Genomic DNA, 27391 nt, shown 5'->3' on the forward strand with positions numbered 1-27391 from the left:
GTTTAAAGCTAAAAGAATAGCAAGTTATTACGAGGTTTATAACAAATGTAGAACTAAATTCATTACAACACAAAGTAGCACAAAGGCTGGAAAGAGGGACAAGTAAATATAAAATTAGAAGTTCTTCCAGTTACACATAATAGTAATAGTACTATTTGAAGGTAGTGATAAGTTAAAGATGGATATTTTAAACCTCAGTTAAACCGTTAACTACAACAACATAAGTATAACCAATAAGCCAACAGTGGGCAAAACACTGAACTATAGAAAATACTCAATTTGTCCAAAAAAGGCAGGAAAAGAGAAAAAAAGATTCAAAAGCAAAGGAGACAAATAGAACACGAACAGAAAAATACTGAATTTAACCTTAATCATATTAACGATTGCAACCCACTCCAGTACTCTTGCCTGGGAAATCCCATGGGCGGAGGAGCCTGGTAGGCTACAGTCCATGGGGTTGCTAAAAGTCAGACACAACTGAGCGATTTCACTTTCACTTTTTACTTTCATGCACTGGAGAAGGAAATGGCAATCCACTCCAGTATTCTTGCCTGTAGAATCCCAGGGACGGGAGCCTGCTGGGCTGCCATCTATGGGGTCGCACAGAGTTGGACATGACTGACGTGACTTAGCAGCAGCAGCATATTCGTAATTACATTAAAGGTAATGTAAAAGACAGGGATGGTCAGATTGAATAAGGAAAGTAAGACTCTACTATATGCTGTGTATAAAAAAAACAGCTCTCAATATAAATACACAGATAGATTAAAAGTAAAATAAAAGGATATAACATGCAAACAATCAAAAGATAGAAAGAGTAACAAGGAGATCAAACCAGTCAATCTTAAAGGAAATCAACCCTGAATATTCATGGGAAGGACTAATGCCAAAGCTGAAGCTCCAATACTCTGGCCACCTGACTCAAAGAGCTGACTCATTGGAAAAGACCCTGGTGCTGGGAGAGATTGAGGGCAGGAGGAGAAGAGGGCGAGAGAAGATGAGACGATTGAATGGTATCACAGATGCACTGTACATGAACTTGGGCAAACTCTGGGAGATGGTGAGGGACAGGGAGGCCTGGCGTGCTGCAGTCCATGGGGTCACAAAGAGTTGAACACACCTTGGCGACTGAACAACAGGGTAGCAGTATGAGGCAATCTAGACAACAGAACAAGGACCGGAACAACAGACAAAGGGGGACATTTCATAACAATAAAGGCGTCAATTGATCAAGAGGATGTTCTGTGCTGCGATAAGTCGCTTCAGTTGTGTCCAACTCTGTGCGACCCTATGGACCATAGCTTGCCAGGCTCCTCTGTCCACGGGATTCTCCAGGCAAGAATACTGGAGTGGGTTGCCATACCCTTCTCCAGGGGATCTTCACAAGCCAGGGATCGAACCAGGATCTCTTATGTCTCCTGCATTGGCAGGCAGGTTCTTTACCACTAGCGCCACCTGGTAAGCCCACTATCAAGAGGATACACTGATCTAAACATTACTGCACTGAACAGAATTTCAGAATACATGAAGCAGAAACTGGTGGAACTCAAAGGAGAGAGAGGCAAATAACTGATAGAAGAGTAGACCGGAAGTCACTAAGGATATAGAACAACATTAGCAATCAACGTGACCTATTAACAGTTCATAACACTCCACCCCAAAACAGAGAAATACATATTTGTTTTTCCAAGTGCCATGAAACATTCACCAAGACAGACTGTATTTGGGGACCACAAAATCAAAGTGTCAATAAACTTAAGGAATTGAAATCACACGAAGTATGTTTCCTGACTACCATAGAATTAAACTAGAAATCAATAACTGCATGATATCTAGAAAATCTCCCAAGTTTTGAAAATAAAGAGGTCAAAGTGGAAATTACAAGATAAATTAAAACATATTTTGAACTGAATGAAAATGAGAACACAACATATCAAAATGTATGGGATGCTTAGAGGGAAATTCATATCTTTAAAGGTTTATTTTTAAAAAAAGAAGAAAGTATAAAATCAATTATTGATTTTCACCTTAAGAAACTAGAAAGAGTAACTTGAACACAAAATAAACAGGAAGAGGGAAAAATAAAGATAAGAGTAGAAATCAATGAAGTAGAAAATGGACAAATAGTACAGAAAACTCAATGAAACTGAAAGCCTAGTTCTTTGAAAATATAAATAAAATTGTAAATTTCTAACCAGGCTGATCAGGAAAAAGCAAGAAAAGACAAAAATTACTAATATCAGGAATGAGGGAGGGAAGACTATTATAAATTGTAAGATCTTAAAGTGATAATAAGGAAATATTATTAGCAACTTTATGCTACCTAGTTCAGCACTTTTGATGAAAATAAATTATTTGAAAGACACAAACCACCAAAATTCATTCAAGAAGAAACAAATAAATGGAATAGCTTTATGTCTACTAAAGAAATGGAATTTATAGCTGAAAAGCTTGAGAGAAAACCTCAGGCCCCAGTGACTTCACTGATAAGTTCTACCAAACATTTAAGGAATGTCAATTCTATATAATCTCTTTCAGAAATTAGAAGAGCAAAAAACTCTTTCCCATTCTTTTTATGAGGGCAGAATTATTCTGATATCAAAATCAGACAAATACATGACAAGAAGAGACTAGAGACAATATCCCCCATAAACATTAACACAAATACTTAAAATACTAGGAAATTAAACCCAGCAATATATAAGAAAGATAATATATCATGATAAAGTGAGGCTTATCCCAGGAATGCAAGGTTTGATTAACACCCAAATTAATCCATGTAGTGAAATTAAGAAAGCAACTTGATCTACAATGGTTTGAAAAAGTCTTAGGAATACATTTAACAACAGAAGTGCAAGACTTGTACACTGAAAACTACAAAACATTGTTGAAATAAATTAAATAAAACCTAAAGAAATGAAAAGATACCCGTGTTCATGGATCAGAAGACCTACCATTGAGGAACTTACCAAACAAATCTACAGATTTAACACAAGTCCTACCAAAATTTCAGCTGATCCTGTGGCAGAAATTGACAAACTGATACTAAAATCCCAGTGAAAATTCAAGGAACCCAAAATAGACAAAACAGTGTTGTGAATGAAAAATAGGGAATTCCCTGGCAGTCCAGTGGTTAGATCTCTGCACTTCCACTGCCTAGAGCCTAAGTTCAATCCCTGGTCAAAGAACTAAGATTCCTCAAGCCACACGAAGAAGAATGAAGAGTTGAAGGACTTCCTGATTTTCAAACTTACTGTAATGCTGCAATAATCATGATAGTGTGGTACTGGTATAAGGATAGACATGTAGATCAATGAATTACATAAAATACTCTTAAAATGAAATAATAAAACAGCTTATTTGAAGAAAATTTTCAACAGATACTTTATCAAAGAAGATATATGAATGGTCAATAAGCACATGAGACAATTCTCAAAATCATAAGTGTGAAAATGCAAATTTAAAAAATTCAGTGACTACAGAGAAGGCAATGGCAACCCACTCCAGTACTCTTGCCTGGAAAATCCCATGGGCGGAGGAGCCTGGTAGGCTGCAGTCCATGGGGTCGCTAAGAGTCAGGCACGACTGAGCGACTTCACTTTCACTTTCCACTTTCATGGGTTGGAGAAGGAAATGGCAACCCACTCCAGTGTTCTTGCCTGGAGAACCCCAGGGACGGGGGAGCCTGGTGGGCTGCCGTCTATGGGGTCGCACAGAGTCGGACACGACTGACGCAACTTAGCAGCAGTAGCAGCAGCAGGCACCAAAGGACCCATCTGTGAGGCCTCCTTCCCACAAAGACTGGCCTTCGGAAGGATGAGGTGGGCATGTCCACCAAGGTCCTCCATCTTGACAACCCTACTCAAGACTCAAGGAGACACACAGAAAGCAATACACAAGGCCTTGTATGTGAAAAGCTACAGGAAAGAAGAGGTGGTGTTGGCAGGTCCATTAGTACCTTTCTGGCTACAGTGCCTGAGGCGGGCAGCGCCGTCGAGGCAGACACGCCGGTGAAGAGCGTCCCGGCGTGGGAGCCGAGTGCTAACGACACACGGGAGAAGGCCGGCCCACCAGCAGTTGGGAAAGATGAGACTTCTCGGAATGCGCTGGCGGTGAGCAGGCCTTGCTGGGCCCTGGGGTCGGGGCTGAGGAGGCGCTGGAGGCGTCGGCGGCGGTGACAGGCACAGCTTGGCTGGAGGCCGAGAGCCCAGGCCTGGGCGGAGTGACCGCAGAGGCGGGCAGCGGCGACACCCAGGCCCTTCCAGCCACGCTCCCGACTCCCGACGAGGCCCTCGGGCCGTCCTCGATGTCCGCAGCCACCTTCGAGGCTATGGAGGCCAGTGAACCACCCTCCCCCACCCCTGGCGACAAGCCGAGCCCAGGCCCTGAACTCCCCAAGGAGAGCCGCACGGAGGTTTGGCTGAACCTGGGAGGCAGCACACCTGACCCTCATGGGCCAGCACCCACGTACCCCTTTCAGGGCACACTGGAGCCCCACCCAGCGTCAGATATAATTGACATTGACTACTTTGAAGGATTGGATGGTGAGGGCCATGGCACCGACCTGGGGAGCTTCCCTGGGACGCCAGGTACCTCAGAGCACCACCCTGATCCCCGGGGAGAGACCCCTTCCTGGAGCCTGCTTGACTTAAATGATGACTTCACTCCCTTTGATGAGTCTGATTTCTACCCTACCACATCCTTCTATGATGACTTGGATGAAGAGGAGGAAGAAGAGGAGGACAAGGATGCAGTGGGAGGCGGAGACCTGGAAGATGAAAATGACCTTCTAGTGCCCACTGAGAAGCCTGGTCTGGGGCCTGGGACAGGCCAGCCCACCAGTCGGTGGCACACTGTCCCTCCGCAGCATACTCTGGGGATGGTCCCCGGCAGCAGCATCGCCCGCAGGCCCCGCCCAGGAGAGCCAGGCAGGGACCTGGCCCCAAGCGAGAATGGCACCGTGTGCCGCAGTGGCTTTGTGAGACATAACGGCTCCTGCCGGTCAGTGTGCGACCTCTTCCCAAGCTACTGTCACAACGGTGGCCAGTGCTACCTAGTGGAGAATACTGGGGCCTTCTGCAGGTAAGGATGTGGCAGGCAGATGTCCAGGGGGTTTGTCAACTCCTGAAGGGGGCATGGGAGGCTGCCTCAGCAGAGAGGGGGATGTGACAGATTCCCAGAGCTTGTGTGTTTATGGGTCAAGAGATGGTCCCAGTAAATATTCTACAGACTAACAGCGTAAATGTACTTCCTGTGAGCTTATCACTAGGAGAGTTTCCTCAGAAGTAAGATTGTTCATTTCCTCTAAGTGTTGTGCCCTTTACCAAACCAGTAAACTATAAAGGCGAAATGAAAGGACTTGGCCAAGGATTTTGGAAAAGGCCTTTGCTGGCTTGAGGGCAAGCTCTTGTTGGCAAGTTCTAGCTAAACTTGCAGAAGGAGAAGGTCCATAAACACCCTGGGAGAAGAGAGAACTGCTGACCACTCCATCTGAGCCATGTGCAAAGCAGAAGAAGGGCTCTATGACCCTGGGGGGCACGTGCTTCAGGTGGCATGAATGAGGACCTTCTCATTGGATAAAGACCCAGAGAGCAGCCATTCAAACAGGTCAAGTCAAGCAGAGTGTTCTTCCTCACACAGCAGACGTTTGGCATTTCTTAGTTCTGGATAGTGACTTTGCTCCTTCTACCTTGGTTGTTGTCTTCCTGGAGATACTCAGTCTGACATATTTTAAAGACCCAGAGAGTTTAGTGTCAGAGTAAGGATATTGTGTGCAGCCACCAGCCCATGCCTCATTAGTAATTAACCCCATATACCTCCCCTAACGGCAAGGTAGTTAACCTGCTGGAGAGCTCACGGGCTGATTCTTATTCTGGATGAAGCACATGTCCAGGGCTGAGTGGTTTGCTTCTCTCCATCCTTTACAGGCCCTAGAAGTGGCAAGTAGACCTCAGATTCTTCTGGGACTTGTTTCCACGGGTCCTAAGAGTGAAACATTTCTGTAATCTGGGTATCTCTATTTTTTTTACAAGAGGAGGAAGAAGAGGAGGACAAGGATGCAGTGGGAGGCAGAGACCTGAAAGATGAAAATGACCTTCTAGTGCCCACTGAGAAGCCTAGTCTGGGGCCTGAGACAGGCCAGCCCACCAGTCGGTGGCACACTGTCCCTCCGCAACATACTCTGGGGATGGTCCCCGGCAGCAGCATCGCTGCTGCCATTCCCTGTGTTTCTTTTTCTGGGTCTTTTTGGAGGTATACAAAGAATTCAGATTCTATAGGTCTTAATGTTCTGATAGAAGAATAATATAATGCATGCATGCTGTGCCTTTGTCATTAAAGCTTGAGTTTCCTTCCTATGGGGGGAAAAAAAATCCAGTGAGGTACCTCTTCATGCACTAGAATGGCTAACCTTAAAAAAAACTGACAAAACCAGTGTGAGCTAGGATATAGAGGAACCGGAACTCTCATTCGGTAGTGCTTGAAATGCAAAATGGTATAACCAATTTGAAAAATAGTTGGCAGTTTCTTATAAACTTAGAAACATACCATTTGACTGCAAGGCTGTCTGTGAATGTTTATAGCAGCTTTATCCATAATAGCCAAAAGCTGGAAGCAACCCAAATGTCCATCAATGGGTGAATTGATAAACGAAGGTCGGCATATCACTACGATACAGTAGTGATTACAGCAATAAAAAGGGATGAATTATTAGTAGTCATGGATCACAGAAAAAGGAAGAGAGTTCCAGAAAAACATCTATTTCTGCTTTATTGACTATGCCAAAGCCTTTGACTGTGTGGCTCACAATAAACTGTGGAAAATTCTGAAAGAGATGGGAATACCAGACCACCTGATCTGCCTCTTGAGAAATTTGTATGCAGGTCAGGAAGCAACAATTAGAACTGGACATGGAACAACAGACTGGTTCCAAATAGGAAAAGGAGTTCGTCAAGGCTGTATATTGTCACCCTGTTTATTTAACTTTTATGCAAAGTACATCATGAGAGACGCTGGACTGGAAGAAACACAAGCTGGAATCAAGATTGCCGGGAGAAATATCAATAACCTCAGGTATGCAGATGACACCACCCTTATGGCAGAAAGTGAAGAGGAACTCAAAAGCCTCTTGATGAAAGTGAAAGTGGAGAGTGAAAAAGTTGGCTTAAAGCTCAACATTCAGAAAACGAAGATCATGGCATCCGGTCCCACCACTTCATGGGAAATAGATGGGGAAACAGTGGAAACAGTGTCAGACTTTATTTTTCTGGGCTCCAAAATCACTGCAGATGGTGACTGCAGCCATGAAATTAAAAGACGCTTACTCCTTGGAAGGAAAGTTATGACCAACCTAGACAGCATATTCAAAAGCAGAGACATTACTTTGCCAACAAAGGTTCGTCTAGTCAAGGCTATGGTTTTTCCTGTGGTCATGTATGGATGTGAGAGTTGGACTGTGAAGAAGGCTGAGTGCCGAAGAATTGATGCTTTTGAACCGTGATGTTGGAGAAGACTCTTGAGAGTCCCTTGGACTGCAAGGAGATCCAACCAGTCCATTCTGAAGGAGATCAGCCCTGGGATTTCTTTGGAAGGAATGATGCTAAAGCTGAAACTCCAGTACTTTGGCCACCTCATGCGAAGAGTTGACTCGTTGGAGAAGACTCTGATGCTGGGAGGGATTGGGGGCAGGAGGAGAAGGGGAGGACAGTGGATGAGATGGCTGGATGGCATCACTGACTCGATGGACGTGAGTCTGAGTGAACTCCGGGAGTTGGTGATGGACAGGGAGGCCTGGTGTGCTGAGATTCGTGGGGTCGCATACAGTCGGACACGACTGAGCGACTGATCTGATCTGATGCCACATGGATGAATCTTAAATGCATTATACTTAGTAAAATAATCCAGACTCAAAAACCTACATACTATATGTTCCCATTTAAATGAAATTCTAGAAAAGGCACAATTAAAATGAAAGAAAACAGATGAGTGATTACCAAAGTCTGGGACAGGGAAGGAGGAGTAAACACAAAGGAACACAAGGAAATTAGGGCAGTGAGTAAAATAGTCCCATATCTTGATTATGGAAGTGTTACGTGACTGTACACACACATTTGTCAAAACCCCAATGGGTGAATTTTATACTATGGGTGAATTTTGTACTATGTAAGTTATACCTCTACAAAATTGATTTTTAAAAATTATGAGCATTGTTATTTAATTTCCATGTGATAGTGCTCTGAAGGGAAGGTATAGGTACATACCTATATGTAGGTATAGGCATTTAATACATGTAGAAGGGCATTTAATAAGGAATCCTGAAATCTGAGAAGGTTTCCCTGAGCAAGTGAAGTCACGAATGAGGCATAAGGAGGCCCATAAATGACCAGGTGAAGAAGGAAAGGGATGAAGCAGAGGGAGGCAGGTGTGCAAAGGCCCTGGGACCTAAATCCTTCCCACAGCAGACTTTCCAATAGAAAATCCACTTCTGCTTGCCCAACCCTCACACCAGTGGGTAGGTCACCATTGTAATTATTGTAATTAATCATCATGACCACTATTCATTGAGGACTTACTATGTCTTTGACCTTATACAAGGCAATTACTCCTCATCAGATTTACTCTTCAAAATTGTACCCACAAGGTAGATCCAATTAGTACTCTTTTTATGGATAAGATCTTTGAGGCTTAAGGAGATGGAGTAATTTGTTCCCATTCACATAGCTAGCAAGTGGCAGAGCCGGAATTCAAACTCAAGTTTTTTAAATTCCAGCCCTTGAGTTTCAAGAAACTGCTCTGCTTAACTTCAGTTAGACAATTGATTGGTTCTCCTCTCCAGACACCCAGGGACGGGGGAGCCTGGTGGGCTGCCGTCTGTGGGGTTGCACAGAGTCGGACACGACTGAAGCGACTTAGCAGCAGCAGCAGCCTCCCCAGACCAAACTCTACCACCTTTCCAAACTCGCCTCATGTATCATAGTCTCCAACCCCTTCATTGCCCCTCATCTGTAAACATGCTAGTTTGTCCATGTCCCACTTGAAAATTCAGCTCCCAAATCTAAATAATGTTGGAAGAGAAGGCTTTGTAAAGTTAAGGAATTATTACAATGAGATCACTTGAAACCCTGTTCTGAAGAACAAATAGATTTCATAGCCTTATGTAAGGGATATAGACATGGAGACAGATAACTGAGAATCTTTTGAATTTTCTTTTCTGGAAAGTAGTGTTATGTAGGGAGAGAGTATGCCCTTGGGAGTCCAATGCAAGTTGGGTATCCTGGCTTTGACATTCACAGGCTTTAGCTATGTAACCCTTGGACTAAGTTTATAACCTCTCAGTTTGCTTATCTGTAAAAGAGGGCTAACAGTATTATTCTTGCAAGATTTCTGTGGCTCTTAAACGAGAGAACATATGCAAAATGATCAACATACAGCCTGCCAATAGTAAGTGCTTTTTTAAAGGTCCTAAGCTGTTAGATTCCCTAGGGTCTGGCAGCTACGCTTCCTGATTTTAAGTCTACTGTTCTTTTCCTCCTGGGCTGGAGATAAACTATTTTCACCTTCCTACCCTAGAGATATATCTGAGGCTTCACTCTGGGAGGTTTATTTCTCTCAAGCAGCACTTTCATTCCTGGTTGCTGGGGAAGCCCAGAATGTAAGCATAGGGATGCTTCAAGGTTCTATTTTAAACTCCCACCTAGTAACTTCCAGGTTTCTATCAACTTTATAAGCAAATGGGGGTGGATATGTGGGCAGGAAGGGATCAGACCTACCACTATAAATGAATACTACCAAGAGTTTAAATTTAGATACCCTGATTGATAATATGAGGTCATTTACGAGAGGTAGGACAAAAGGGGTAGGGTTGAGTTTTACTGTGCCCAGGCTATCTGGTCATCTCCAAGGCCGCCTCATCCAACACTCAGTCTTTGGGCATTAATTAAATTCTTTAGTGGCAAGCTAGGCAAGTGTGTGGCAGGATATCCACCCTTTCTAACTGAAACTGCTCTGTCTACAAACCCTGCTCAGGGAGTCTGAGGTAGGCAGGTCTCTGAACTTAAGAGGAAACTGACTGGTGCCAGGGTGGACACCTGACCCAAGGGCAGCCCACCCATAGACTGACAAGTGACCAATGAGGTGATGTGGTGACATGGACTCTGACCAATAGGATAGCAGTAATTAAATCTAGGAACCGTGTTTCCTTCAGGAGTGGTAAGGGATTCAAAAGTGGCACCTGGGGTTAACATGCTTATGAGCTTATGTGCAGAGGATAGCTTGGGCTTTGAGAGAGCTGGAAAGAGCAACTTCTGGTTCTGACAGCATTTATTTCCCAGCTTGTCATTCATTCACTCCTTCATTCAACCAATACTTATTGAACACCTACTATAAATCAGGCCCTGCACTAGATCCCTCTTGAAATTCAATATAATCTTTGTTCTCCTGGTGCTTCTTATCTGAAGACAAACATTAATAAAATATAATTACAGATAAATGAATATTTCTTAGGCTTCGATAAAATGTAAAGAAAAGCTAAAGGTAGGAAGCTATGAGAGACTGAATGGGAATGTCTGACCTAGTTTGGAAGTCTGAGAAGTCTTGCTGGGAGAGGTGACATTTGAGCTGAAACGTGAAGGACAAGTAGGAGTTATTTAATTGAAGGGTGAATTTAGGGGAGAAATGTGTTCCAGGCAGAAGAGCCAGTGTGAACAAAAGAGGCAGGAGGGAGCATGACTTATTGAAAGGACTGTCATAAAACCACTGTGGTTGGAGTAGAGTGCAGCTGGACATTAAATGCCATTTGTATCTATACACAAAATGTCTTTTTTTTTTTTTTAATGTGGCCTGAGGAGACTGTCTTCCTTGGACACAAAAGTTCAATGGCAAAAGCACTTGCTGTATATCCCAGGTGCTGAGAGGGGTGCGAGATCAATAAAATAGCTTCATCCTGGGCTCTGCCATTTACTAGCTATGGGACCTAGGGCAGGTTACCTAGTATCTCTGAGGATCAGTTTATGCATCTGAAAATAGAGACAATAAAAGCATTTGTACAGGGAATTCCCTGGTGGTCCAGTGGTTAAGACTTCACCTTCCAATGCAGGGGCTGCGGGTTTGATCCCTGGTCAGAGAACTAAGATCCCACATGACTCCATAGCCAAAAAACCAAAACATAAAACAGAAGCAATACTGAAACAAATTCAATAAAGACTTTAAAAATGGTCCATGTGAAAATCTTTTTTTTTTAAAGCAATTGTACAGAGTTTTGATGAGTATTAAAGAGACAAGATCTATATTCATGCCTAACTTGACTTGTGGCATATGATGGTGATTTAGTCGCTAAGTCATGTCCAACTCTTGCAAGTCCATGGACTGTAGGCCACCAGGCTCCCCTGTCCATGGGATTTCCCAGGCAAGAATACTGAAAGTTGCTCAGTTGTGTCCAACTCTTTGTGACCCCAGGGACTATAGAACCCATGGCATTTTCCAGGCCAAAATACTAGAGTAGGTAGCCTTTCCCTTCTCCAGGGGATCTTCCCAACCCAGGGATCTAACTTGCATTCCCTGAATTGCAGATGGTCTCCTGCATTGCAGGTGGATTCTTTATAGACTGTGGCATATAGTTGATAGTGCTTAATACACACTTTTGATATTAGCCAAATGACTGAGAAAGGACCAGGGCTCAATAAGAACTTGCTACTTTTCTGGACTATGGTGGGGGTGGAGGTGGGAGCAAGATTAATACAGTGTTCAGAACAAGGTAGTAAATGATGCAAGAGAACCTAAGGGATGAGCCAAGGCAGGGGTCAGATGGTAAGAACAGGTAAACACAGCCATGTGTCCATAGGCTGGCATATCCAGGAGCTCTGCATGCTGGGGATAGAGGGGAGAGGATGGAGGTGGAGCCAAGATGAGGGGAGCTGGGAGGGGGGCTGTGTGGGGCTGGGGACATGAGCACACCTTGAGAGGCCAGCTCCACTCTGGGACAGGAAGCCCAGTGAACAGTCATCAGTACTTACGAAGCCCTCATTCTCTCATTCCCCACTGAATCCCAGGTTCTAGCAGGTGCTCAGTGTGAAATGGATGCAGGGATGATAGTTATCTAGACACAGAGTCACATCCATCACTGGCAGTGTGTGGGGGTCAGAAGCATCTGCACTGTGGCTTTGAGCAACCACAAGGCCAGGGCTCCCCCTGACCCCATAGAAGGTCACCAGCATCAGCATTCAGTGTTGAAAGTAAGGGACAGTGCCTGAGATTCTAAGACAAGACCTGGAGCCAGGCCCTCGTCGTGGGGTTTGGGTTCTGGACAAGATTTATTCCAAAAATACAGAACTTGGCCAGACTTACTGAGAAGGCAAAGATTTATCCAGTCCCATGGATAAATCCTTCAGAGAGAGATGGAGAGTAGCAACACTGGAGGATGTATGGCCTTCTCTCCATGTGTATTTATATATCACCTCATCCCATAAATGAATTGTGGTATGTTTAATATTCATTACTCAAGGGTTATTCTTTTTTTAAAGTCACTGGGGCAATGGAAGCAAAGAAAAATACAGTTGGAAAATTTTAATGGAAACCAGGTGGAGTCAATACCCAAAACATATGCCATAAAGTCCTATAAAATTGCCAGAGGTAGGCTAAACATTTGGGTCTGAACAGCCTGGTGGCCTGAGCAAGGAGGGAAACAGGGGCAGTCACCAGCTATGGGGTTGGGAAGATAAACCACCACCAACTCATGCGGCCTTCCAGGGTGCTGAGACCTGGCGTGCTTTTTCCCTGGGTCCTCACACGAAGGAACGCAATGGGTACACGGGGTTCTGGTGAGCACACTGGTGTGAGCTGCTCTTACACTTCCTGCCCCTAGGTCAGGTCGGGCTCAGGAGCCAGGGTAGACCTGAGGGGCTCACCCTCAGAATCAGCTGGCAAACAGCTTAGAGAATGAACATTTCTATTCTCCCAGACACATCTCCTCCTGGAGCACTGCTGCAGACCAGCAGAGGTGTTGCTTCAAAACCTGGGGATGAAGGAACTGGACCACACCAGCTTTAATTCCGCATCTGGCACCGGAAGCCCGTGTAAAGTTGGCTTTGGCAAAAATGGAAGGGTAATTAATAAGGAGACTGGTAAGGGAGTGAGAGTTACAGAACCATCCCCAGCTGTGGGGCTTCACTTGGCTTACCCGCCAGTGACTCACGGGCTTATGAGCAATCCTCATATGCCTGATTTAGAGGACTTACTCACCCTTCAGAGAAAGACCTTAATGCAATAAAGCAAATGTCAGCAAGTGGGACGCGGCTTAGCGTATCACCCCAGCCTGCACCCAGCTTCCCCCTCCCTGCCTCTCCCTGCCTGAGGCCCCTCCAGCCACTCAGCACCTGGACAGACTCACACAATGGGACACATTCCAGGGCTGAACAGAGGCTCAGAGATACGAAAGCAGGGAGAGACCTCAGGTGGACCAAGCCCTAACATCTAGTCCAGCAAGATTATAGATTAGCTCTAAAGCACTAGACTTGGGGCAGGGTGAGGGTTAGAAGCCAGGATTTCCCTTCCTGTCCAGTGCTCTTTCCTCCGTTGCTTCCTCTGAAAGCCCTGGTTGGATTATGTAAATGCTGAAGGTAAAGCAGCTTCCCCAGTAGGGGTGACATTCTTACCTGAGGTCTTTCCAAGGAATCTGTGGGGAAGGAAAGTTCTGTGGGGAGCAAGGCCTCAAGCAAAGCTTTTGAGGTGAGACATTTAGGAAGTGCTATTGGCTTGGATGCCAGCTTGCTATTTGCGGACATGGCACCTGCTGGGGGAGCTGGAGGCTTTGGACACCCCATAGTCAAGGAGTATGGATTCGAATCCGTGTCGGGAATGTGTGATGTCAATCCCAGTCAGTTTCCTGTTCCTCATGATTAGGAAACAGTCCCCAAGAGTAGGCTGGAGCAGAGGCATAAGCCATGGGGATAAGCAAACACTGCCCCTTCCCTCCTCCACCACACAGAGGACATTACTCAGAAGGCAAGCTGATTCAGCCTTGGATTTAAACCCACTCATGGAAGGATTTACCTAGGAACTCCTCAGGGAATTATCTGTAAGAATTAATCCCAAGAGTAAAAAAGAACAAGCATTTAAAGCAAACCTTCACTTCATTCGCTTATTTGTCCCTCGGTCATTTTTCCATACTTTTCTGAGAGTCTGCCATACGCAGGTACCGGGGAGAAGGCTGACCACAAGCTTGCCACTCAGGTTTGCTGCCATCAAGGGTCTCAGGTTCTGAGGAACTTTTGGGACCATCTAGCTTAGTTCACTCATTTCATGGATGAAAAAGCTGAGGTTCAAGTTGAACTCTACCTGGGGCTTAAGGGAGTGAAGAGCTCAGGGTGGATAGATGCTCTGACCACCTCCCCATGTGGCCTGGATCTAAGAATTCTCTTGCAAGCGAACTTAGGAAAGCCTCCCAACTGGAAAGCATTGAGTAGACAAACAGCCTCATGCCTGCACACTCACTACCATCACCTTAAGAGTTCATTTGGATAGAGCCCAGAAAAGTAGGCTGGGTCCCCACCTCAATGTACCCCTGCCTGAACTCATCAACGTGAAGAAGCACTTTCGTTCTTTTTACTATTTTTATTTTGTACTATAAAAAAAAAACGACAACCAGTAACATACTGCTTTTCTTCACATTCATATGGATTTTAGGAAATTATTGCCTTTTCCCCTGGAGAAATAACCTATAGACAAAAAAAAAAGTAGTACCACATTGAGAAATCTGCAAATCCCAGAAGTCAACAGCTTGAAGACAACCCCCAGGGGCAGGGAAGAACACAAGTGTTATCAGAGACGAGACAAGCACATATAAAGACAGCAAGCTGGGCTGACGACCGTTGCAATGCCACTGACCCAGGAAGTGGGTACCCTTTCTCTCTCGTGGCGCCCACTGCCACCACCTCAAACGGGTGATTTTTGGTCTATGGTCTAAAACTCTTTTCAAATGACACAAGAGTTGCTTTGAGGAGAGGTGCAACGAGAAAGGTTCAAGTATGAATAAGAATCATGCCCAAGTCCAAAGTCAGGGAAGAACCCACAGTGAGAAGGAAACCGGAAGTGTTCCCGTCTCGCTACTTCACCCAGCTGACTCCACCTGATCCAAGACAGAGCCTCAAAAGCATCCGAGGGTTCAAATCGGCATATACTTCATGTCCCTAAAACCCTGCAGGGTTACTTTCCTGACTAGGTGGTGATCAGCTTATGCCCTGAAGCAACAGAGACAGATATAGAGACTGCCAAAATTAAAAAAAAAAAAAAAAAGGTGGAAATTGTGCTTCCTTCAAAATGAATTGGCTTCATGACTGCCTTTTCTCCTGGTCTAGCAACAGCTTTCTCCCATGTTGCTGCAGGTTATTTACTGCCTTATGCTTGAAATGAAAAGGCGAATTTTGAGGTGCAAAGACTGGGCAGTCCTGAGGGCGGGGGTCTGGAAGTACAGTAGTCAGCACGCACTGTGCTCTCATAATGGCTTGGCCTTCCTTCAGTCCCGAGGTCAGTCTCAAGTTTGTCTGCAAACCTAGAGACCCCTTCGCTGTCCTACCAGGACAGCAGGACAGGGTGAGGTCTTCAGTATTGCACAGGTGTGAAATGTCCACGAGTCAAAATACAAAATCACAGTTGTTCTTGGGGCTGGGCTGGCTCCCCCAGCTCGGGTTTAGCAGGATGTGGCTGTGGCCAGGGGGCTCCGGCTGAGCTCTGAGGCTGTCGAGTGGGTGGGCACCGGGGCCAGCACCGAGGTAGGGAATGTGCAGTATGAAGCCTGCACATCAGGGCTCAGTGTCTGCAAATGGGCGAGGAATGAAGGGCCGGCTGCCTCTCCTTGGCAGGAGGGAGTCTGAGGGGCAGGCGCAGAAGGCAGGATCTCAGACTCATACTGTAGGAGCTGGCCCATGAAGCCAAAGTTGGGCGAGACCACACTCCTCCTCTGCTTGATGTAATCAAAGGCTTCCTTCAGGTGGAACTGCTTGGTCTTCATGAGGTAAGCCATGCAGATGGTGGGCGAGCGGGAGATCCCAGCCTCACAGTGAACCAGGACCTTGCCTCCCTTTTCCCTGACACAGTCTGGAAGAAAGAAGAGACAGTGGGACTGAGTTGGGATGGGGACTCAAAGGCAATTGGGTTTAAAAAAAGTGACTTTAAAAAAAAGTGACCTAGTTATCAAGTCTCATCATGTCTGCTCAACAGCAGTGGTCCCACAGTAGGCTTCTGCCAGTCTTTAATCCTCACTGGCGAGGAGAGACCTCGGAGTCCCACTGATGTCCATCCCTCTGTAGGACCTACACAAACCTTAGTTTGTCAGGGTACTTTCACAGGTTCTGCCACTAGAGAGGCTCTAGACCTGGAGTAACCCCTTCCTGGGGATGCCATCTTAACTTGGGTTTCACAAATGGGTTTCAAGAAGGCTTTGGGAATATCTTTCAAACTGCATGCAAGTTTTTATTGCACATTCACATTTTTCTGAGAGGCTCAAAGACTGACTTGGAAAAACAATTCCTGTCTCTCAGGGTCTGATTCTAATGGTGATAACCTAGTCCCCATCCTGGGAGAGGCCTTCCAGCCTCCCCGGGCACCTTGTTTGGCTATGCCAGGGCGCAATGCTTGGCTCAGCTCCCAGGGTTCCCACCAATGAAACATACAATAAATAGTGTGCAGCCGCTAATTATAGCCTTGGCTAAGTGACGCTTACGAGACGGAGGATATAAATGGCTTTGGCAAACTCCATCTTGCACAACAACGGGAGTTGCTGCTATAAAGCTACCATCGTCAGTTAGCATGGTTTAGCTCAGTTTCACAAAGGTGGGGGGCGGGGGCGGGGTGCCCTCCTTTTCTGTTCTACTCCTACCCCAAAAAGAGCTCTAACTGTTAAAAATGGGCAGGGGTAAAAGGTTAAGCATATATACACATCAAATTAAAACCACAAAAAAGAGTCTTTCCAATTCCCTCTTTTGCTAGTGAGGAAACAATTACATCACAGGAAGTTAGACATACCTGGCACTATGTCAGGCCACCAAACGCAAAAACATTTAAGATTTTGAAAGGCCAATAAAAGTCAGCCCCCTTACCCACCTCCTTCCTCATGTTTAAAAAAGGTTTGCAGCTGCATCTCTAAGATCTAAAAGATCATGTTTCTGAGCACTCAGGAAGGATCCCTTGAGTTTCCAGAATGAAAATCTCAAAGGATGCCCCATGATAGTTCCTTAGAGGTGCCCCCAATATAGTCTCTGATTCAAAAGGAAAAAAAAAAAATTGTAAATTAGTTCAAAGGGGACTCCAAGTTCCTAGGATTACAGGGTCATGACTCCACAATTTTCTTCTGCTCCTCCACTGGCCTCCTTGTCATCCAGCTTTTAGTTGGCCCAGAGCCAAATCCCAGAAACCAAAGAGCCTACAGAACATTGCTTCTGGATTCCATTCCATCCCTCGGGGCTTGCCTTCCATGTGGCCCTTGGAAAGGGTCAGTGCGAGCATGGTTTGGCCTCAGTCCCTCCCTCCTTCAGCAGGGGGAGGGGTCTGGGGAAAAGTAGCTCATGTGCGTTCAGAATGCTGTGGGTTTGTGTGCTTGTGTACACAACAGACACAATACACACACCAGATGGGGAGGGAGGCATCTGAGAAGTGATGGGGGCTGTTTCATGACCTCACTGAGAAGCTATCTAGGTAATTAAATAACAGGCTGAAGGGCAAGGCATTCCCAGGGACAGGGAGAACAAGTCAAGGATTTCCCACCCTGAGCCCATCATTTCAGCTGCCCCTCGGAGGCTCCAGAGGAACCATCTCAGCCCAGAGGCTCAGGGGCCAGGGAGGGCAGGCTCAGCCTTTTGCTTGCAGTGAGTTTCTCGGTGGGTTTCCATGGAGTAAAAATTGTGTGTGATGAGCAGAGGGCCCACCACGTGGCAGAAGAGGGGAGCCCTTTAATGGCTCCCTGCACTAAAATATCACTGCTACACTCAATACCAGCCTTTCCCCTCCAACATCCCTCACAGCCAGAAGCAGGAAGACCGCTGCTCAGCTTCAACAGCTGTGCAACGTTAAAGGGGAAAGAGGACTCTGGAAAGGGAAGCAAGTCCACAAGAGTGGGGAGCGGTGCCCAGCCTAGTCCCCAAGGGAGATGGATGGGAGAAAAAGATGTCAAATGAAAGAACAGTCCAGTCTGCCCTGAGGAGTTGAAATCCCAAGGCCCAAAAGCCCTTTCTAGGCAGAGGGACCAGAAGTTCCCAGGCCTACACAATGCAGTAAGTGATAACTACCTTACGGAACATACAAAGGATGCAAAAAGATGCCAACTTCTCTGTGCATAAAGCACGGAGCTTGAGTCGAGTGTTACTGTTAATCCAAAATGAGCTGAAAATGCAAAACAAATTGCCCCCAAAGCAGTTTGCCAAAAACCGTGGAAAGCTGCTGGGGCCCCGGGGGTTCAGTGCGTAAGTAATGCTCTCTCGATCCTTCTGTTTGCTTTTAAAAATATCCCAATCTACGTAGAAGCACAGTCTGCGTGGTTCTTTCCCTCCTCTGCGTCCCTGGCATGCAGCATCACTCATGCACACACTCTGCTTCCCATCCATCCAGAAACACTAACAGAGCGGTAGTGAGTACTGCCTTAAGATGATATTAACTAATACATTTATCCTGCAAATTAAAGCTCCTATTAAACAGCAGCTCAAATCCTCCCCTCTGTCGTTCTAAGGTGAATCTCTTCTTGGCTCCCACTTGTGGTGGTTGCGCAAACAAGATGCTTTTCTTCTCAGCGATGGGGTGACCTCCATCAGTACATCAAAATCCAAGAACAGCCCCCAAATAACTGAGGACGGCGGCACGTACCGATGAAGTCTATTGCTTCTTGAAAGTGGGAGCTGATGTCAGCTGCATTGCTGTCTTCCACGGGGATCCATTTGTAGTGTAGGTGCATCGTGCAGGCCTCGGAGGTCCGCCGGGAGACATTGAGCAGGGCTGTGATGTGCAGGTTGGCAAGGAACTCGCACTTGGATGCGTGGTAGGCACTTCCAAGGTAAAGGAACGGAAGGATTTCAACTGGGCCACCCTGGAAGCAGGGGCAAAGGACAACCAGGAAATATTGATCAGCTTGCTCTTTGGGGAGAAGAAAGAAAACAATCCTGACCCATTTGTTTTCAATTCGGAGGTTCCCTCTCTGGTTCCCAGGTAGAGAGTTGAGAGCAGGGCAGTTTAACCAAGAGTTTGGGTAGAGCCTCCATCCTGGTAAACTCTCTACCCTATGTCACTGCCTTGGGACTCAGGGACAGTAAATCCCACACAGCTGAGATTTTCATTTCCTTACATATATCGAGGTGGAGGGAAATGTTGGCAGCCCTTCTAGATTGACAAGGATGAGAAGCAGGGTGGGGTGGTGGAAGACTTGAGAAGACCATGTTGAAGTTCTAGCTGCCCCATGAGTGCCAGGCCAAGGCCTGAACCTTGGGGGCAACCTCGATTTCCTTCTAGAGCCCCATCCTTTACAGTCTTGACCTTGGATGTAATGTGTTTCATCAAACCTAGGACACTGTTGATCCTAAAAGGCATTTGGATCTAACACCAAAACGTGCCTCCCACTATCCCCAAAAGTATACGTCTCAGAAGTGAAAATAACCACTATCTATCCGAAATCCTCAGATAAGGAAAAGCTGTTAGGCCATGATCAGAGGCTTGGTCTTTTTTTGTTGTTTTTTTCTTAGCTATGCTGCTCAGCATGTGGGATGCAGGATCTTAGTTCCCTGACCAGGGATCAAACCCACGTCCCCTGCAGTGGAGGCATTGAGTCTTAACCAGTGGACCATCAGGGAAGTCCCAGGCCTGATCTTTAGTAGAGCTGAGTTTTGCTGAGAGATGCTTACATCCTTACCCTTTTGGGAGACAACCTATACCTGAGGTTTCTAGTTACGAAGGATCCAAAGAACCAGAGACCATCTACCCTGAGGCAAAGCTAAAAAGAACTGCTGGCTAATCAGACTCTGGCAGTCTCAGCATTTCCAGGGTGGCCAGAAAAGCTATCGTTCCACAGCGGGAACAATGGGAGCCCAGGATCTACAGAGAAAAACACTGAGCTGGGGTGACGGTGGCTGTGTCTTTGGCCGCCTTTCTCGTATCATCCATCCGTTTCCTGTGTTTCCATTTCCTGTCCTGGAATAAAAGTGGAATGGAAACTCTCTGCCAGCCCCGTGGTAGGGAAAGGGGCAATGGGATGAGGGCCGGCAGAAGAAGGCAGTTCTCAGAATACTCCGCATGGGTGCCGGCTTTTCCTTTCCGGAGATGTCGGGTGTTTAAGGCAAAGGCCAGTTTGACCACTTGAAAGAAACTTAAAGTGATTTTACAAAATGTAGTAATAGTAACAACCAGTACTTTTGCTAGCTGGCCCCTGGGCTTAACATTTAAGATGTAACTACATAGACGTCTCCCTCTCTTTAGAGATTGGAAAATGCTGCCACACCAGACCTGGGATCCTACTCAGTTTCTCCTGGAGTTTAGCCCAACCAACACCCCTGAAACCATATTTCTTTCCTTTTTTGAATCTTCTTCTTAGACTCAAGAGGAAGAAACCAAAGGGCTTCAGAAACCTCAAAGGTTAACACGACCTCCCCCAGCTTTTCTCAAGGCAGAAGCACTTCTAAGAAGTAACACTAGGGGCTTCCCCAGATGAGTCTTGGAGACACTTCAGGGCCTCCCCCAGTTCTTGCTTGGCCAAAGAGCTGCTGCGCTTTCACAACATCCTGCAAATTCTCATTTCTCTTTCACTTTCTGAGAAAGGGAGGGGGGAAAACACCACCCAAACAAACAAACGCAAATGGAAATCCAGCTAAGCCGGATGCCCACGGCTTGAAAGCCCAGGGTTCATAATACTCTGTAATTTTAACAAAGGAAAACAAACAAAATAATAACCTTGGCACCTCGCCAAGCGAATAGGTTTCCTGACCAAAGATTCCATTCAAGGAAAAGCCACCTGGCTGAACTTGGAAGTCTATCCCCAGGGGGCAGAGCTCTGCTCATGGCAGGCAGCTGGCATCTTAGGTAGTAGCATCTAGAAGTCTTCCTTCTTATGATTTGGGTATGTTCTTATTTTGTGTGAAGAACCTAAAAAGTTCCTCCTACCAAGTCAGGTACCTAATGGAATGACCTTCTTCCAAAAGAAGGCAAGTGGCAAACAGAACAGGGTCCTAAAAAGGACCAGAGCAAGGGATGAAAAGAAGGGAGTTCTGAGCTTAGTGCTGCCATGAACCGAGCAGCAAAAACCAATCACCCACGAGCTGTGACAGTTTTTCCCTCTATAAAATGGGAAAGTAGGTTTTGACCTCTGGTTTCTGCACATCTGGGTCCTTGCTTGCTTCCCTCCCCCTCCCCCCATTCCTCCTGCATCATAGGTAACCCCCTAGCTGAGCTGTCCACTTTTTTTGCCTTTAGTGGGTTGCCAGAAAGTACAACTCTAGGAAGGGAAAAAACCCACGTGTTTGTAGACACATGAAATCCTCTAGTGTCTCTTGATCTCTGGTTTCAGAATTTATGGAATTATAAGCATCAGAAACCCCTAAAGGAAGCTGCATAGCCTTCCAAACAGTAGTTTCTCTACAACCCTCCCCCAATCTTCTTCCTTCAGTTAAAAATGCCAAGACACGCCTTTACAGGTACCGGGTTGGTTTGCAGAAACTGCAGAGCGTGAACAATTACACAGAAGACCAACACAGGAAGCCTGAATGTCATCTCTGAAAACGTCTTCAGGGAAACCTAAACTGCTATTTCGATGCTTCTCTGCACCTCCCAGGCCAGCTAACAATAATATATCTTTCACTTCCCCTTTTCCCCAGAAGCCACCAAGCATCCTGAAGCGTGTTTGCTCTTGACAGCTTATTTGCTGGAAGGAAGCCCATGTACTCTTGGATGGAAACTCAAGTTGGCAAGCAACAGAGGTTCTCCAAAGCTAGAGGCCTCTGCCAGCTCCCTGATCCGCAAAAGAACCAACCAATGTTAGTGATCAGGGAGAGGGAGAGCCAGGGTGCTGTGTAAGGAACAGAGCCAGGGGCCTGGATGGCACTTCCACACCACGTACCTGGTCATAGGCCGGCCTGTAGCTGATGTTGAGCACTGATTTCCCACACTGACTGATGAGGGCTCTCTCAGTTTCAACCTTCTCTTGTGAAATGGGTTTTACATCCACACAACACTCAGGATATTCTGAGTAGAAAGTCTCATATCCCCCTAAAAGACAAAAATAAAAAAGCAAGAGAGATATAAGTACTGACTTTTTTTTTTTTTTTTCAGTCTGTGAGAAAATGCCTAGAATTGATCAATACCCTGAGAGTGGAATATTAAAAAAAGGTATTAAGTCACTATACATTCTGGTCTTATAAAAAAAACTGAGCCAAAACAAGTAATAGTTTTAGACTAGAAATGGGCTCCACAGACAAACACATACTCACTCTCTCTTTCTCTCCTAAAAAGCTACAGTTCAAAGGCAATGATTAACTTTTAATGTCTATCAGAAGAAGCTTAAGCTGTGAAAGGAAATATATCTGACATCTGGCAAATATTAACCAAACCCCTCCAGACAACAAAAGCCATTTTCTCATATTTATCTAAAATTCAGGTGTGATTATGCAGAATTTCATTAATTCTTGAAAGAAGCTCCTAAACTGGTCTGTTTCATCCATAGCCAATCAGCTCTAAACAGGATTATAGATGAAACCCCCTCTATAAGGGAATGGGGTCTTACATGAGGTTTTAACCTCAGGGCCATAAAATAGCCCTGCCCTTTCTCCTTCCCAAGGTGCTAAGAACACTGCTGACAGTCCTCTCCACAGGTCCAGTGTAATCAATCTAGTTAATTACCTTCTAAACCAAGCTAGAGGAATGAGGCCTTCTGAACTTAATTCTTATCTCCACCCCCAACCCCCGCTGCTTTCCCCTTGATGGCCACCTACTCTCCCCTTTATTATTACCCTCCCCTCCTGAACTTTCTCCCCAGCTACACACGCCCTTGTGTGTGCATACACACCCTCAAACTGATAAGTCAACTACCCACAGGTATGATTCTATAAAAATCCTAACTACATTTAAACTTCTCCAATTGGATCACTTAAGGTTAGAACTACTCTGACCAAATCAGAGAAACTTGAGGATGTAAATTCTTGGGCCCATACAGGAAGTGGGGAGAACCAAACAAAAAAACTGGCCCTAAAGCCTGAGAATGCCAAGTGCTGCTGGGTGACTAGGCCAGCCTCGTGTGGGGAAACCCCCTGCTTCCACTCCAAAGGGACCTAAGCCATTTCCTAGAGCCTCCAGAAAACCTGCTTCTTTTTCCAGAGAATTGGGGTCAAAACATCACTTTTTTTTGGCCACACTCCGTGACTTGCAGGATCTTTAGTTCCTGGACCAGGGATTGAACCTGGGCCCTGGCAGTGAAAGTGCCCAGTCCTAACCATTAGACTGCCAAGGAATTCCTTCAACCATCACTTAAAGAAGCATTCTGAGACCATATATTTTTTTTCCCAATGGCCCCCTTTTTTTCCTTTTGTCTTTTGGTGCTGTGATAGCCCCACAGTGGAGCACATGGTGGCTTTTTAAAACCCCTGCCATAGGCAAATGGTTAATGGATTACTCGGCAGTCTCCAGCTCTCTTTCAGAAGCTGCAGCCAATTCCTAGAATGAATCATCTCGCCATTACTGCTTCCTCTCAGCGTGCTGGAACTGCCCCCGCCCCCACCAAGCACACCGAAATCTCCCGTGTGGTCACTTCAACAAATAGCCACCCGGGCATCCCCAGATGAGCTTCCGGACCTCCACAATGACCAATTTCCCGGTCATGCTGACAGGTCATGCCGGAGGGCGGCAGAGGTGGAAAGTTTGGAGTTATCTGTGGCTTAGTTTCCCCTCCTTCACCACCACTGCCTCCACCCCCTGCACGGACCCTCAGCTTCCTCCGAAGAGGTGTCCCTAGTAAGCAAAGCACTTCTTGTGCCTCAACATTTTCGTTTCTAGGAGACACAATGAGTGATAGGGGACAGGAATCTGAAGTAAAGAGGCCCAGGCCCTCTCAAACTCCAGCATGAAGCTTGGGAAAGAAAAGCCTTCAGGTCACCCCATCTCTTGGCTTTAAATAGAGCACTTAAAAGAGCTGGCTGTTAGGAGGACCGACAGGAGGTGCGGGTGTGGGCTGGGTCCTGCTTGCCTGTTGACAAAATATGGCAGGCAGACAAAGAGTCTCAGTGTGACGAGAGACAGATAAACAGGGTCCTGCCTCTTCAAGTTGGGGTCAGGAGTCCTCCAGATTAGATGGTCTCTGTCTTTCACCCACTCCCATCAGAAGGGTGGAGAGATGGAGCATTCCTCTCTGGTGCCTCACTTGAGATGCAAGAGCTGTAGCAACTCTTGGCTGCTTCAGTTGTCTTCAGAGTGGTTCTGAAGACACTCACTCATTGATCACCACTGCAATACCAGGGGAGTTGAGCAGAGAAAGAGGACGGACACTATCTATAAAATACACATTGACAATGTCATTTGGTCAATTCATTTTAGTGGGTGTGTGTGTGTGTGTGTGCAGAAGGCATTGACAGAAATGTACAAGGCATTGCCCTCACGATCTGAGATGCCACTAGATCAAAAACCTGAGCTCCTAGCTGGACATTAGTTAGGTGAAGAAATTATTTTCTTTGGCAACAACTTAAAAGTTCAGCATTGTTGTAAGGCTAAGTATCAAGCAATTTCTACTGAAATTTAAAACAGACATAAACTGTGACCTAGCGATTCTCATAATTTTACCAGAAGATAGTGCACACACAAAAGCATTTGGACAGAGATATACTCTCCCAGTTCAGTCACTCCGTTGTGTCCGACTCTTTGTGACCCCATGAAGCACGCCAGGCCTCCCTGTCCATCACCAACTCCCGGAGTTCACCCAGACTCATGTCCATCGAGTCAGTGATGCCATACTCTCCCACACTGCTTCAAATTCTAAGGCATGAAGCAATCTACTTACTGGCTATCATCAGGGGATGAGTTTAAAAAGTGAATAGGACATGTATGCTCTGATATGGACAAGTCTCTCAAAATCTAGTTAGGTGAAAGAGGCAGGAACAGGAAATATACAAAATAATTCTATTTTTAAAAGATACTCATGGAAAATTAATTTATCTAAAGATGAACAAGAAATAGTTGACTGTTGCCTCTGGGGAGTGGAACTGGGTTCTAGGGTGTGCAGAAGATCCACTTTTCATTGTACAGCATGTTACTTTCATTAAAAATTTTAAAAAAACCATTTTTACTTGAGATATGAGTCTACAGAGCTGCCTACTTTCTGTGGCAATAACTTTCAAATGGCTTGCACGGCCCCTTGGAGAGGGCTGGAGACCAGAGGTAGGACCAGAAGGGGTTTCCTGGAAGATATCTTTCATGCTGCTGGAGAGGCAGAAGCTTTCCCTGTACTCACAGCTAAGAAGAGACCAAAAAGGCTATCAGGAAGACAAATAAATCAGGGGCTCTGTGTGAAAGCTCTGCAGAGTTTAGAGGGCACTCTCCATCTCCTGGGGGCTGAGGCTGGGTGCAAGAGAAAGATCTTCTGCCTCTGGTGTCTCCCTAACAGGAATCAACTGGGGACAGACAGCCTGCAAGAGGAGCTAATCGAGGTGGGAACTGCCCCTGAATCTCTGGAATCTCCCAATCTGGAAGATGTAAAACTCCACACGTTGCACGGTTCTAAAACAGCGCCCTCACGCTCTCAGCTCACCGCACCTGAGTTCTGAATTCCAGCTATGTTATACCTCAAGGCGACCTCCCAGAGCTGGCTGGTATGAGTCCTCGTCGTCTCTTCCCTACAGGATAAGCCTTCCATACACTTGAGGTTAAAACGGACTCAAATAAAAGGCGGCAGCAATCACAGGAAGTGATACAGAAATCAATACTCTGTAATTTGACAGTAAATCACCCACCCACTAGCAAAGTCATCTCCCCCAGCAGGTGTAACGTGCAGACTGGTAAAGCAGCTACTGGAGGGTCTCAAACCAAATGCGCCGCAGTCCCCTTCACAAGCACCCTGTGGCCCCTCTCCTAGGTCCTGGCTCGCCGGCCAACCTGCCGCCCGCCCCCGGGAGACCGTGTTAGGTGCCCCAGCTCTGGCCCACGACCAGTCCAGGGGATGATCCCGGCGCGGGAGAGAGGTGAAAAAGAGTGAGAAGACTAAAGACTGTCAGCTCCAAATGGAGCTAGAAAGGCCTGGGAGAGGAGAAAGGGAAGCCGAGAAACAATAAAAAGCAATAAAATGAAATGAAAAGGAAGAGAGGGGAGGGACTCGCCAGGGTCAAAAAGGCAAGAGGGTCGATGAAGACACAGCCTAACATACGTTGATTGTCCAGGCGGGAGGAAAGGGGACACCGCGGCGCCACGCTCCTGGGGGGGTGGTGGCGACCCGCGGATCCCTTCAGATCTGTCCATCAGGAAGGCTCCAGAGCGCCGGCCCCAGCGAAAGACATGAAGCCGGCGCCGGGAAACCCGGCTCGTGCTGGGCGCTCCCTAACTGCTAAGAAGCAGCGCCCCCAGCAGCGTGCAGCAACCCCACCCCTCCGGGCAGCCAGGCCGTTAAACGCTTTCGAGGAACACAGGTGGGGACGGAGAAGCTGCGAGCGCTGACACCGGCCATGGCCTTCCCGGCGCACGTCAAGCCCCAGGGTGCAGAACTTCCCCGGCGCCAGGATCGAGGAAGGCGCCGGCGCCAGCAGGGGACCCCAGAGCCCGGGGCCGTCCTGTCGCGGTGGGGTGACCAAGGATCCGCGGCTCCGACGCAGCTCACCTTTGAGGAAGTAGACCCGCGGGCCGGCGGGCAGGCAGGCGAGCAGCGAGGTGAGCACGACGCGGGCGGCGCTCTCTTCGCGCAGCTTCTGCCAGTGCCGGCTGCCCTGGTCCAGCACGACCACGGCCGCCACGCCGCCGCCGCCCTCCTGCAGCAGCCGCGCGCGCGCCGCCTCGTCGGGCAGCACGTAGCGCGCCGACACCGCGCCGCCGCGGGCCCGCCGCAACACCACCGAGTTGAGGTTGACGTTCAGCGAGCCGCGCACGCTCGAGGCGGCGAAGGCCAGGTAGGGCCGGCAGTCGAGCACCACACAGCGCGCCGCCGCCTCCTTGCGAAGCATCTTGCGCAGCTGGCGCCCGTCGAGCGACGTGACCTTCATGCCGCCGCCCAGCGGCCCCGCGCCGTGCGCGCCGCAGGTGCCCACAGCCAGGGTGCCAGCCGGCGAGGCCCAGGAGGACGACCCCACGGGGCTGCGGCCGGCCGACCGAGCCCGGCGCCGGAGCGGACGCTCAACTCTTCTTTCCCGCCCCGCACGCTCGGCGCCCGGCCGGGCCACTCTCTGCCGCAGAAGCCGGGGATTCCGCC

At 47.1% G+C, this 27391-nt stretch overlaps 1 protein-coding gene and 1 pseudogene across 1 annotated transcript; one reads left to right on the forward strand and one right to left on the reverse strand.

Annotated features, from left to right (window-relative positions):
• Window positions 1-2256: 2256 nt before the first annotated feature.
• LOC102287525 (chondroitin sulfate proteoglycan 5 pseudogene) lies at window positions 2257-7308 on the forward strand (annotated as a pseudogene).
• Window positions 7189-27391, reverse strand: DUSP5 (dual specificity phosphatase 5). Its single transcript, XM_070363408.1, has 4 exons — window positions 26807-27391; window positions 22076-22224; window positions 18844-19063; window positions 7189-16086 (listed from the first exon to the last, which is right to left on the reverse strand). Exons 1-4 carry the CDS (start codon window positions 27183-27185, stop codon window positions 15680-15682), a joined length of 1155 nt encoding a protein of 384 aa, XP_070219509.1. The 5' UTR covers window positions 27186-27391; the 3' UTR covers window positions 7189-15679.

Source organism: Bos mutus, chromosome 26, assembly GCF_027580195.1.
Source record: "Bos mutus isolate GX-2022 chromosome 26, NWIPB_WYAK_1.1, whole genome shotgun sequence".
NCBI lineage: Eukaryota > Metazoa > Chordata > Mammalia > Artiodactyla > Bovidae > Bos > Bos mutus.